Source organism: Cordyceps fumosorosea, assembly GCF_001636725.1.
Source record: "Cordyceps fumosorosea ARSEF 2679 chromosome Unknown scaffold_15, whole genome shotgun sequence".
Lineage (NCBI taxonomy): Eukaryota > Fungi > Ascomycota > Sordariomycetes > Hypocreales > Cordycipitaceae > Cordyceps > Cordyceps fumosorosea.
In genome coordinates, this window is record NW_017387315.1 from 459,257 (window position 1) to 471,627 (window position 12,371).

Below are 12,371 nucleotides of genomic sequence, written 5' to 3' on the forward strand. Positions count from 1 at the left end.
TCGATAGTAATACTAGAATCAACTATTCTGAGCATCACACTTTTATTTAGATTGAAAAGGAAGAGAAGCCTCTAACAGTATTTGTTGCTACGTCTACTTTTCCCCACGCAACGCCAGGTACTTCCCTCCAGCATCATCAACACATGGATTCTTCGTCATCACAGTGCCTTTAAGGGACTAACAACTGCCGACAACCAATTCATTGCCCTTGGCGAAATACTTGCAGACCACACCATACGCCGACACTCCTTCCAGCAGCCTTCCTGGAAGCTGTTCTTTCCAACGGAACCCAGGACATCGCCTCGCCGCGCCTGCTCCATCGGGTTCTTGCCAATTCCGAGCTGCAGCACAAACCTGTCTCGTTTACACTGCCCTCGTTATCTACATGACGGGCACACAACTCAATCTCTGTATCATCCTTCCATCAATAAAACATCTTTTCCAGCAGTACTACACACTTGAAACAAGTCAACATGCTTTCCGGTTCCTCCAACGCAAACGCCGTGCGGCTTTTGCCCACGCCGGAGCTGAGGCACGCAGTGGCAGCATGCGTCCTCTACTCCGTTATCTCTCTAGCAGCTCTGGTGGTCACTGTTTTTGCTTTCTTCAGGCTCAGGCGCAAAGGGCTGCTGGGCTACGGAGTCTGGAAGTTGCTTCGCGCTTCGACCATCTCCTTCAGTCTGTAAGTCGGTTCTCTTGCTCCGAATACCTTCGATCGCACAACACGTTGCTGACTGGCAGCAAATCCCTTACAGCCACTGTCTTATTATCGTGGCCTTCTATGCCCTCAAATTCTCATTCGAGCGTTCGATCGACTTTGCCCAAACGCGCATTGCGAGAAAAGGAGTTTTGGAATCGGTCTACCATGCGGCCACCTTGTTCCACTACTTCACACAGAGCCTGCTTTTTGTCACTCTCGTCAATTTCAACGCGGCTCCGCCGACGGGGAAGGTGGAAAAGGTCCTACAAGGCATGGTATACTTGCTGTGCTCGGCTCTTAAGGCCCTCGCCATCACTATATTTGTCCTCAACATCCTGACCATCATTGTCACCGATACCAACACTTCAGAAATGTCTGCCACCGATATTTTCAAACTACCGCTTGATGGCATGATGGTCGGCGCTGTCATGATTGGTATTGGCTGCGTTTTACAAAAAGTCTCGAAGTGCATGCCTGCGAGATTGGCGGTGTTGTCCGGCATCCTCCTTCTTCTTTGTGCTGTCACGCAGCTATCTCTCACCATATCCACCCCCTCTTTAGATCATATGATGTCCTTTCATCTCCCGAATGTTTTCCGCAACGGCGGGACCGTGATTGGCGCTCTTGCCCTTCTGATAAGCGCCAGTCGGCAGTTAGGTATGAACGGTTCTGGGGCTCGGGATAAGTGCGACGACGGCCTGGATTGAGGAGCTTTTTGACGGAGATTTTGCATAACACCCATGTTTTGTATCCATTAGCTTGTTCTTTCGGCGCAATATTCAAGACTACAAGCCAATCACTGGCGTCAAGGATGTCTTGCCGGGGAGACTTGTACCTTTATTCTTCATGAATTAAGTAACATTTTTTTATTTATACTGTCTATTGCGAAGCGTCCATCTCGACATCATCAGCTTTGTCTGATAGCTCAGCGTCACTGTCCGAATAGTTATCCGAGAACTCAGCCTCGCCCTCAGAATAGTCATCTGCCAGGTCCAGGCCTCTCACATGATAAGTGGAGGTTCCAGTCAGGCCTTTCTTGCTATGGCTCTCGCTCAAAGCCCCTGAACTGCTGTAGGCGACAATCTTGCCATTTTCCCGCTGCTCCGCGATGCGATCCAAGATGTAGTTGCAGCAGCGCCAAACCCGCTCCCTGTTGCGCAGACCCTTGGAAGTTTCGCGCAGTCCTTGAAGCGCGGCGTAGAGCTTCCTCCAGTCCGTTCCGTGCTGCGGGAGCAGCGTCGCGGGGATCGGGACCGGGACGAAGCGGTTCTCCGCCTCGAACGCCTCGAGCGCCTCCTCGAGGCGCCACAGCTCCGCCCGCATCTCCTCGGAGAGCTGCTCGCGGCCCTCGCTGGCCTGACGCGCGACGGCGAGCGAGTTTCGCAGATACTCGCGCTGGTAGCTCGCGGCGAGCGGGTCCGCGCAGATGTCGGACTGCGTCACGGCGGACCAGCCCGAGTACGGCCGGTAGCACCAGGACTCCCAGATCCAGGGCATCTCCTCGCGGATGCGGTCGAGGTGAAAGGACTGCGGATGGTCGGTGGCAGCGGCGGAGGAGAGGGTCATGTCGGCGATGCCGTCGACGACAACGCCGGGGGTAGCTGTAGCGGCGAGCGCCTGGCGGAGGGCGGGCACGAAGCACGGGTTCGCGGCGATCCACTCGTCGCCCTCGACGTGGTCCCACTGGCCGCTGCTGGGCAGCGCGCGCCGCACCGCGTCCCCCTGCGGGAAGCCCTCGTCTGCGAAGTGGCCCTTGGACCTGCCCGCCTGGGAGTACCAGCCGGCCAGGCCGTGCACGTCCACCGCGCCGGAGCGCTTGAGCGACGCGCGCTTGAACACCTCGAAGCAGGCCGGGTGAAGCGGCATGGCTGAGCCGTCTGTTTCCCGCGCGCCAGGTCGGTTGTATACGGCAAACGTCTCCCGCCCGTGGCGCATGGGGACGAAGACGGGGGTGACGGTGGAGTTGGGGTGGAGGTGGTCGCGCAGGCCGGAGAGGAAGCTGGGGCAGGTTCCGTCCAGGTCGTCGCCGTCGTCGGCGGGCTCGGGGGTCCAGTCGGCGGGCTTGGGGCAGAGCAGCTGCATGGTGTTGCAGCCACGGAGCTCGTCGGCGGTGATGTTGCGGCCGGCGTAGGCGTTCCGCAGACGGCAGTTGGGCCCGGCGACGTGCTCTCGGGTGCGCCAGGTGCGGTCGCGCTTCCGGTAAGCTTTGTCAAAGGGCACGATGATGTTGCAGATGTCCGAAGGTGAGCCGAGGGGGAACTGGGCGTGGGAGGTGGTAGTGGTGGCGCCCGTCTCCGTCTCCATTTCCATCACGCTGTCATCGCCGACGTGAACGAAGGAGGCGTCATCATCCTCCTCCTCCTCCTCCTCCACCTCAGCGTCGTCGTCGCTTGACATGTCGTCGTCTGACTGGTCGCTGAACAGGACTTCATTGGCGGCTTTCATGTCTTCGAGGTCCTCGGGGACAAAGCTGGTGTCGGCGGCGTCCAGCGCGTCCTCGGCGCCGTCGTCGGTGACAACGAAGCACCCGATGCAGCCGGATTCGTTGAGGACGGGTCTGCCCTGGCACAAGCGTCGCGAGGCGGCCTCGGGGGGTTCGGTGGCGAGCCGCACGCGGCCGACGTTGCCGCTGACGCCGCAGAGCTGGCACCGGATCTCGGTGCGCTGCGAGTCGATCATACTGTTTCTTCTCGGTGTCTGGCAAAGGGTGAAGCGTACGGCAGGACGGGGATTGGCCCTGAGATATGAAGCTGACGAGAGGGCAACGGCTAAACGTGAGCGGCCAGTATGGACAATTTATATAAATGTTCTGAACGCCCGTTTGCACTCTTGTGCGGCCGTTTGCTTCATGTATACAGCCGACAGTGCGCTTATGCATGTACATTCATTGAGGTAGGTACTGAGGCAGGTGTCTCAACCCCCAATCACTAACGCCTACTCTATCGACGGGCAGTAGCCGAGCAACTCACGGCGGCCGGGAAGTCGGGCATCGGCTCCTTGCAACATCTTCACGATGATACAAGTTGATTAAAGTGTAGATGGCAGAAAGAAGGCTCGACCTAACAAAGCTTATCGACGCTAGCAACGGGCCGCTGTGTTGCTCGGGTCACTCCGCAATCAATGCATGCTGGCCCAAAGTGCATATTCACACGACCGTGAAGATTTAGCGGTTAGTGCCCGCCAATTTAGCACTACACCGTGAATTACAGTGACGTTGGCGGGAATAAGGGCTCTCCTGATTTCGACTTGCACCAGCCGCTTTGTTCACATTGTTGTAAACCCCATGATCACTTTGGATCTTTTGTTCACGGTGGTACCTGAAAATCCGCCCTTCCACTGTTACCCCCCCCCCCCCCCGCGTTGCCGCTCACTGAGGTCCGGTATAGTCACCAGCCATGTCACTAACATGTCCCAGAGAAACATTCCATCTTGTCGGCCGTCCATGCATGACGCGATTCCACTGAGGCGATGCGGCGTGCTTCCGAGCGTACTTTTGCAAGGCTTCCGGTACCAAATCCTCGCGCTTGCAATCGAGGAGTCGGACGATGAAAGGAACGAGATGTCCGTCGAGCACGGTAGGGCCGTTGCCAAGAATGCAATCATCAGATGGATTGTAGACTGCCACGACGTCTCGGAAGAGATCCCGCGCTTGGCCTTCAGCTTCTTGCACGCGGCCGTCGGTCAACGCAGTCTCAAGTGTCTCTCTATGGCTGGATGACTTGTCAGCAACTCTCGGCGAGGGCAGAAAATTGACTGGCCTCACTCACATCCTTTGCTTGTATTCCAAGGCCCGCCTGTATTCCAGTCTGAGGTCGTCTCTCTCCAGTGCCTCGTCTGCGTCGCACGGCACCTTTTCCATGCGATCGCCTTTGTCTATCGAAAGGCAAAGGCCCTGGATGGCATGGATGTCGGCCAAGAGCTTCCTAATCTTGGCCTCGTTGGGCTCTGGGAGCAGGTGCGGGAAGTGAGAGCACAGCCAGTAAGAAATGTCAAGACTCTCTGGCATCGGCTGCGACAAGGAACCGCCGGTCAAGGTAGGTACCTGGTAGTACTGTTAATAAAATAATAAACACAAAAAAAAATCAAAATTCATACCAGTCCTTTAGGGTTGATCTTGGCAAGATACTCTTCGCTGATGTTTTCATCTCGATGTAGATTTATGAGGTTATAAGAGAGACTTATGCCACCATCCTCGCTAGCATCCTGCTTTCCTAGTACGTATGTGTACATGACCATGATGGAATACAGCGAAAATGGAAACATGTGAAGCGTAAAAGCGTCGGAGTTGTTAATAAAGGCCGCCATGTTGTAATTGCGTTGACAATAGACTGCGTTGTAGGGTAAGGAGTTGCCCTTCCCCCTGCTTACGCGGGGTAACTATCACCAGGCTGCAACATGCGGAGGCAAGCCTACAAGTACTAACAAGCCTCCAGCTACATTAGCAATATAACAAGTTAAGGCTATTTAATTAAGAGTTATTAACTTGATCGTGAAAATTCGCTCAGCTACTTAATCCATTTCTCGTCAACCCTCCCAGTCTTGACTAAACACATTACAAGTTGTACTTGAACGTGTCGTCGTAATCGCACACCTCATCCTTGTCTCCCTGCTCGCTACCTATAGATGGCTCGCGTGTGGCAAGACGCTCCGCACGCTGCTTGTTCACGTAGTGCAGGGCAAAGGCATTGACGCAGACGAGAAGCATCGCAAAGCCTGCGAAGCCCATGGTGATGCCCGTGCCTCTCACGTAGCGAGGCGCGGTCTGCGCGGTGAAAATTTGGCCGACGACGATGCCGGACGAGTTTCCTACGCTGAAGGTGACGCCGAGGGCGGTCGCGCGCTTGTAGTGGCCGGCAAAGTTGCTGTTGAGCCATACAATGGAGAGGCCAGCCTGAGAGACAAAAAAAAAGGTATTAATCCCGGGATGAAGATGTCATGATAAAGCTTTGCAGGAACTTACAGTGGCGTAGACACCGCAGCCGATGATGAAGACGGCTGCATAACGGGCGCCGAGAGCCTCAGTGCCCAGGTTGACGGCATACCCGATGATCAGGAAGAGACAGGCGCCGAGGATGAAGGGCGCTCGCAGGCCGACACGATCCGACAGGAGGGCGATGACGACGTAAGACGCCGTGGCCCACGCGTACACGGGGACGGTCAGGAGTTGCGCGTGCACGCTGGTGTATCCCAAACCGCGGATGATGGCCGGCAGGAACGTCATGAAGCTGAACAGCGACAGCGACACGGAGAACTCGAGCACCGCGTGCAGGTACAGCTTCGGGTCCCTGAACGCGCTGAGCACCTTGGGCCACGAGAACGCCTCGTTGACCGCCAGGTGCGGGTTGAGCTCGAACCGGAGCCTGACCACGCGCCGCTCCTCCTCGCTGAGGAACCACGCGGTGCGGGGGTCCTTCGGAAACACGGCGTAGATGACCGGCACCAGCGCTATGGTAATAATACCCTCGATGATGAACAGCCAGGACCAGGGGGGCAGCCCCCCGGCGTGGATGCGGGACACGGCGGAGGCGAGCAGGCCGCCGACGGCGCCGGCAAAGGCGCTGAAGCCGTACATGATGGCCGACCGGAGGGACATTTCGGAGCGCAGGTAGACCATGCCGATGTAGGCGTTGATGCAGGGGATCAGGCCGGCCTCGAAGAAGCCGATGAGGAGGCGGCAGGCGTACAGCTGGTTGGCGTTTTTTATGAAGCCCATGCCGAGGCAGACGAGGCCCCAGCCGAGCATGCAGAAGGAGAGCAGGTTCTTCGGTCCGACGAGCTTGAGGGCGATGGAGCAGGGCGCTTCGAAGGCGACGTAGGTGGCGAAGAAGAGGGTGACGGCATTGCCGAATTGGTTGCCTTTGAGGTTGAGGTCCTCGGGGAGGCCCATGATGTTGGTGTTGCCCTGTTTGATGGTCAGTCTGTCATCCATCTGCCGGTGAAAGAGAGATAATGAGGAAGAACTTACGAGGTTGTTTCGGTCGAGGTTGGCTAGCAGGTACATGATACCAAAGCAGCCCAGCACGACAGTGTCAAGCTTGAGCATTGCTTTCTTGTGGATCTTGGGATCGATCATGTTGTACTGCTCGATGACCTCGGCGGAGATGCTTTCTGGTGTCTGGGGCTCCATGACCTTGTCGGTCTTGGCATGTTCCTCGTACTGCATGGCAAAGACAATTGCTCGAGGCTGTTGGCCACGAAAATAAGCCAGAGTAAGAACAAAAGTCACACTGCGATTGCCGGATCGCTACAGATCAATTGGTGGAGGACAAGATGGACAAGTCTGAACTGTGCCTTGACTTTGTACTTGAAGTATCCCAAGCGACCCGAGCAGTTGCATCAGAGGATATATCTAAACATTCAACACTCCAATTGATTATCTTGTCCAACCTACCAGCTTTGATATGCGTCGCCTCCTATCCAACTTCCTAGATACACCAGCCGGTAGGGTCGCGTCGACCACCCCGGAGTCGCAAAGTCGCCAAGGCTGGTTACGCAGCACCTTCACGCGGCTCTATCGCGATAAAGCAGTACCGAAGGCTATCGAGTCTAGTCATTGACTGATAAAAGAAATGATGAACTGATAAAAAACAAAAGAAATGGCCAGTGAGTGGCTCAGTCCGGGCGTTGGGCACTGAAGGCGTCTCTTATCGCCCGACGGGAACCGTATCCACCCCACACTTTGGAGATGCATCCATGCATACCCAGGCGACCTTATCTCTTACTCTATCTCAAGTCTGGGGGTTTTAGGTCATGGCTTGGCCGGGGAAATACATTTGCCCGTAGAGACTTGTGGCTTGTGTCAAAGATGCCCGGAGGGGTTCCCGGCCTGGCCGACCACACGCAAGACTGAAGGGTGTCCCGTTGACGAAGATGGACTGCGGATATCGGAGCATCAGAGTTGGCTATCGATGTGGGCTCAGTTCAAGGTCACGGCGGACTCATTAAACATTTGCCAACATGGCTTCAGCTTCTGCGGCCAATTGACCTCGCGTCGGCCGGGCACTGCGGCTGGATCCCTCCCCGGCCGACACTCCTTTACTATGCACTACTCGCCGGCCGGTTAGGAAGCCCTGAGATTTAAATGAGGGTTTCTTTTGATATAGGTGCCAGTGAGCTTGCACATCGTCTGATTTCAAGCATCATCATTCTATTAAATAAGTGGCTACTATTATAAACCGCGTCTTCGGGTTGCTTCATCTGGCGACCGTCTTTTTATCTCTGCACCACAATTTATCGACAGCCTTTCGCAAAAGTCAAAAGTCGCAATAATGGGTCTTGAGGATGGAAACGCTGAATACGACGTGGTCATCGTGGGCGGCGGCCCGGTTGGTCTTCTCATGGCATACCAGCTGCGACGCTTCGGTGTCACTGCCTGCGTCATGGAACAGCACGACAAGGAAACGCAAGATGCATACGGTCGCGCAATCGCTCTGTTTCCACGAACGACCGAGCAGCTAGATCAGCTTGGGCTGATTGAGCCGATGCTCCAGCTTGGGTTCGCCTGCCGGAGCAGTGTGACTTACAAGGATGGCGAGAGAGTGTCAGTGTGCCCTGCTAGTAATTGAGGAAGTCATCTAGCTGACAACAAAAAAATACAGGGTCCCTGGAAGAGTCTGGACGTTCATGGAAAACATCAAAGACACTGCCTACGACTTCACGCTGGTGCTCCGCCAGATGTACACGGAAGAGATATTCCGTGGGAAGCTAGAGTCACTGGGTGGCTCGTACTACCAGACGATGCAATGCATCGACTTCAAGGTCGACGAGTCTGCGCCGTTCAACTCTCATGCAGTTACAAGCACATTTGTGGACAAGAGGACCGGGAAGAGGTTCCAGTTGAAGAGGTATGTATGGCTTACTCAGTAGAGTACTGTTACGTCTGGATTAGACTGACGTTGCCCAGCAAATATCTGATCGGCGCAGATGGCGGTCGCAGTTTTGTTCGGAGACACGCAGACATCCCCTTTGAGGGCGACACCTCAGAAGACCAGTGGATTCGCATCGACGGCATCGTCGAGACGGACATGCCGCTGAGACGGTCGTACGGCGCCATTGAGAGCAAGACTCACGGCAATATCCTCTGGGCGCCGCTCGACCACGGCGCGACTCGTATCGGATATGCCTACACCGCCGAGATCGCCGCCAAGTATCCGGACGGTGTGACGCGCGAGGTTGCCGAGAAGGAGGCCATCGAGGCGATGAAGCCCTTCCACGTCAAGTTCAAGGAGATTCACTGGTGGACGCTGTAAGTCATCCCGGCTAGGTAGCGAGTTGGATGCTGATGAATATCAGGTACACCATTGGCCAGCGCGTGGCAAAGTCCTTTGCTGCAAAGAGCGAACGTGTCTTCCTCTGCGGCGACGCCGCGCACACGCACAGCAGCGGCGCCGCGCAGGGCCTCAACACGGGCATCCACGACGCCGTCAACCTCGGCTGGAAGCTGGCCCTGCAGATCCGGGGCCTCACTCGGCGCTGCGTGCTCGACACGTACTCCCCCGAGCGCATGTCGGCGGTGCAGCGGCTGATCGACTACGACCGGGACATTGCGACGCTCATGTCGTGCAAGTGGCCGGCGTGGTATGACGGTGACCGGAGCGCGGATCCGCACCTGCTGCTGGGCGACATCTTTAACGAGGCGGCGTCGTTCAACACCGGCCTGGGCATCGCCTACGCGGCCAACGCGGTCAACCAGACCGGGGGCGGACTGGTCAAGCTCACGGTCGGGCCGGGGAGCAGGCCGCCGGATGTCCAGCTCCGCACGCCAGGGACTGGTCAGACGGTGCGCCTGCAGCAGGTCACCAAGAACGTCGGCAAGTTCTTCGTGGTCGTTTGCATAGGAGACGTGACCGTTACGAGGCCTCGGCTGCTCGACCTGCGCGAGGCCTTTGCGAGCGGCCCTCTGCGGAACCACGAGGCCGTCTCGTGGCTGACGATCAGTCCCGCGGTCGGCTGCTCGCCTTACGAGGCTATTGACATGAGGCCCTTTGGCAACATGTTCTACGATCCGGAGAGTGAGGCACATGAGAGGCTCGGCGTAGAGGTGGGCGAGGGCGCGGTGCTGATCCTGAGGCCGGATGGATTGCTGGGTGCGGCCGGGCCAATCGACGGCGGCGCTTGGATCAAGGGATACTTTGCTGGGCTGCTGAACTTGAAGGAGACGGAGGCGAGTCGACCGGCATCGGACTCGGGGATCAGTGTTTAGATGCGCTTTATTTTGCCTAGTTGTAGGTAGTGAAACATCTTCGAGGTTCTTTTTCCTGCACATTAGTGTCCTACCAGCTTCCAGAGTGTTCAACCCAAAGTAAAACAATGCCTGGTGACAACCTGATGGACAGAGTCTCTCTCGAAACTGAACATTCCTCGCAGCGTCACATCAACAGCGCCACCCGCCAGTATCACTATCAGCTTACGATGACGGCGGTGCTAACGGCCAATGTAATCCGCGTCGGCGGTGCGTCTCCATTGATAGGTTACCATTTCGCCGTAGGCCCTAGAGATTCCGACATGTTGGAAGTGTAATAGCTCGATCCGGGTCTAATACGCAACTATAAGACAGCTCTACCCCGCCATTCTACCCCTCCATTGGACTCCATCATCTCACCAGGTACCCTGACATTGTACTACTAATTGACTCCCAACTTGACCCATCATGACGCTTATCCCGGCTCGCAAGGCCGTCGCCTTCACCGTCGAAGCTGGCCAAGAGTTGAAAATCACAAACACCTTTGGCAAGCAGGTCCTCGACTTCTGGGCCTTCAATCCCAATGATGCAAACGATTTCCTGTCCATGGTCCACACCAGGACCGTTCTACGCAAAGTCTCACTTGCCCAGGGCGACAAACTCTACAGCACGCGCAGGAAGCCCATTTTGACCCTAGTAGCAGATACGACAAAGGGCGTGCACGACATGATTTGGTCGGCCTGCGACGTGGAGAGGTACCACATGCAGGGTGTTGAAGGGTATCACGACAATTGCACTGATAACATGCACGAGGTTCGTGCTCGAAAGCCATGCCACATCAACGGCCGTGGTGACTGCGATGAAGTGAAATATATTGTTGCTAAAGTCATCAGGTCCTGCGAGACAAGTTTCCCGACTTCCCAATCGCTGCCGACTGGGTGCCCGACCCCCTCAACCTGTTCATGAACATCGCCATTGACCACCACGGCGGCCTCGACATCCGTCCGCCCACCAGCGAAAGAGGCCAATACGTCATCATCAAAGCTGAGGCTCGTCTCCTCATTGTCATCAGCTCATGTCCTCAGGACATCGACCCCGTCAACGCCGGCACGCCCACAGACTGCGACTACGAAATCCTTGGCGCTCCTGCATCTGCCGAACCATCATCTCTGGCAATTGCACCGTCCTTTCTGCCTACCCGACCGCCACCCAGAAAGGTCAAGGTCGCTCTTTCGGTCGACTTTGACGCCGTGTCGCATTGGCTCGGCACGGGCTGCCACGCGGACAACAACATGGCCGACTACTCCTCCGGCATCTTCGCCGGCCAGGTCGGCGTGTACCGTCTTCTGGGCATGTTCCAGAAGAACGGCATCGCTGGCAAGACCACCTGGTTCATCCCGGGCCACACCGCCGAGACCTTCCCTGCGGCCGCGAGGGCCGTGCTCGAGTCCGGGGCCGAGATTGCGCTTCACGGGTACGCGCACGAGGGCATCGCACAGATGACCGAGGAGCAGGAGAGGGACGTCCTTCTCAAGTGGTACGTTTTCCCCTCTCAGCCGGGTTTGCTGAAGAAGAAAAAAAAAACAAAAAAAAAAGGGGGCTAACCAAAGTAAAATCGCCAGCATCGAGGTGGCAGAGAAGCTCACCGGCAAGAAGCCTCGCGGCTACCGCGCCCCCATGTACACCATCCGCGAAAGCACCGTCAAGCTCCTCCGCGAGCACGAGTTCCTCTACGACTCGTCACTCATGCACCACGACTCACAGCCGTACTTCACTCCCGCCGACCCCCCGGTCAAGCCCATCGACTTCAGCCTCCCCGCCTCTTCCTGGCTCGAGCCCTCCCCAATCGCAGCCCAGGGCTACCCGGCCGCGGGGCTGCACCCGCTGGTGGAGCTGCCGTGCGGCTGGTACAACGAGGACATGATGCCGATGATGTACCTGCCGCACCTGGCAAACAGCATGGGCTACGTGTCGACGCGCGTGGTGGAGCAGATGTGGAAGGACAAGTTCACCTGGCTCTGGGAGGAAGGCTGCAAGGAGGGCGGGGAGGCGATGGACTTTGTCTTTCCGATTCTGGTGCATCCGGATGTGAGTGGGCTAGCGCATGTCATCGGCATGATTGATAGGTTCATCCAGTGGGTAAAGGGCTTTGGAGAGGCGGTTGAGTTTTGTAAGTGTGAGGATATTGCCGAGGCATGGTTGGCCGAGCAGCAGAAGAAGAAGAGATAATCATAAAGTATTAGTTGAGCATCTTCTTCCACATATAGAAACCAAATTCCTTGATTACAATTGGTGTTTCAAGCTTTCAGAGTGGGCTTAGGTGCCTGCACCTTTGCGTGCGTATGGTAGGCAATGAGGGAGGGTTTGTGTGGGTGAGGTTGTTGTTTTGCTGGACCATGACTGAAGTCATTGCGTTGCTGCATTTTGTACTGTACATATCCAAACATCTCCCAAACCACTCGCTCTATGGTCCACACTCGCATACCTTAG

The 12,371-nt window shown here is 56.3% G+C and overlaps 6 protein-coding genes across 6 annotated transcripts; 3 read left to right on the forward strand and 3 right to left on the reverse strand.

Moving 5' to 3' along the window:
• Positions 1 to 473: 473 nt before the first annotated feature.
• ISF_06079 (hypothetical protein) lies at positions 474 to 1,407 on the forward strand (the record flags this gene model as incomplete). The annotated part of the gene is made up of 2 exons (XM_018849683.1): positions 474 to 682; positions 756 to 1,407. The coding sequence occupies 2 exons, from the start codon at positions 474 to 476 to the stop codon at positions 1,405 to 1,407; spliced, it is 861 nt and encodes a 286-aa protein (XP_018703181.1).
• A 172-nt stretch (positions 1,408 to 1,579) lies between these two features.
• ISF_06080 (hypothetical protein) lies at positions 1,580 to 3,379 on the reverse strand (the record flags this gene model as incomplete). The annotated part of the gene is made up of 1 exon (XM_018849684.1): positions 1,580 to 3,379. The coding sequence occupies one exon, from the start codon at positions 3,377 to 3,379 to the stop codon at positions 1,580 to 1,582; it is 1,800 nt and encodes a 599-aa protein (XP_018703182.1).
• Positions 3,380 to 4,067: 688 nt separating this feature from the next.
• ISF_06081 (Thioredoxin-like fold protein) lies at positions 4,068 to 5,005 on the reverse strand (the record flags this gene model as incomplete). The annotated part of the gene is made up of 3 exons (XM_018849685.1): positions 4,068 to 4,404; positions 4,468 to 4,742; positions 4,796 to 5,005. The coding sequence occupies 3 exons, from the start codon at positions 5,003 to 5,005 to the stop codon at positions 4,068 to 4,070; spliced, it is 822 nt and encodes a 273-aa protein (XP_018703183.1).
• A 247-nt stretch (positions 5,006 to 5,252) lies between these two features.
• Positions 5,253 to 6,863, reverse strand: ISF_06082 (Major facilitator superfamily domain, general substrate transporter; the record flags this gene model as incomplete). Its single annotated transcript, XM_018849686.1, has 3 exons — positions 5,253 to 5,591; positions 5,661 to 6,602; positions 6,666 to 6,863. The coding sequence occupies 3 exons, from the start codon at positions 6,861 to 6,863 to the stop codon at positions 5,253 to 5,255; spliced, it is 1,479 nt and encodes a 492-aa protein (XP_018703184.1).
• Positions 6,864 to 7,968: 1,105 nt separating this feature from the next.
• Positions 7,969 to 9,902, forward strand: ISF_06083 (Monooxygenase, FAD-binding protein; the record flags this gene model as incomplete). The annotated part of the gene is made up of 4 exons (XM_018849687.1): positions 7,969 to 8,240; positions 8,299 to 8,544; positions 8,604 to 8,945; positions 8,993 to 9,902. The coding sequence occupies 4 exons, from the start codon at positions 7,969 to 7,971 to the stop codon at positions 9,900 to 9,902; spliced, it is 1,770 nt and encodes a 589-aa protein (XP_018703185.1).
• A 447-nt stretch (positions 9,903 to 10,349) lies between these two features.
• On the forward strand, positions 10,350 to 12,110 carry ISF_06084 (hypothetical protein; the record flags this gene model as incomplete). The annotated part of the gene is made up of 3 exons (XM_018849688.1): positions 10,350 to 10,694; positions 10,775 to 11,418; positions 11,504 to 12,110. The coding sequence occupies 3 exons, from the start codon at positions 10,350 to 10,352 to the stop codon at positions 12,108 to 12,110; spliced, it is 1,596 nt and encodes a 531-aa protein (XP_018703186.1).
• Positions 12,111 to 12,371: the final 261 nt, after the last annotated feature.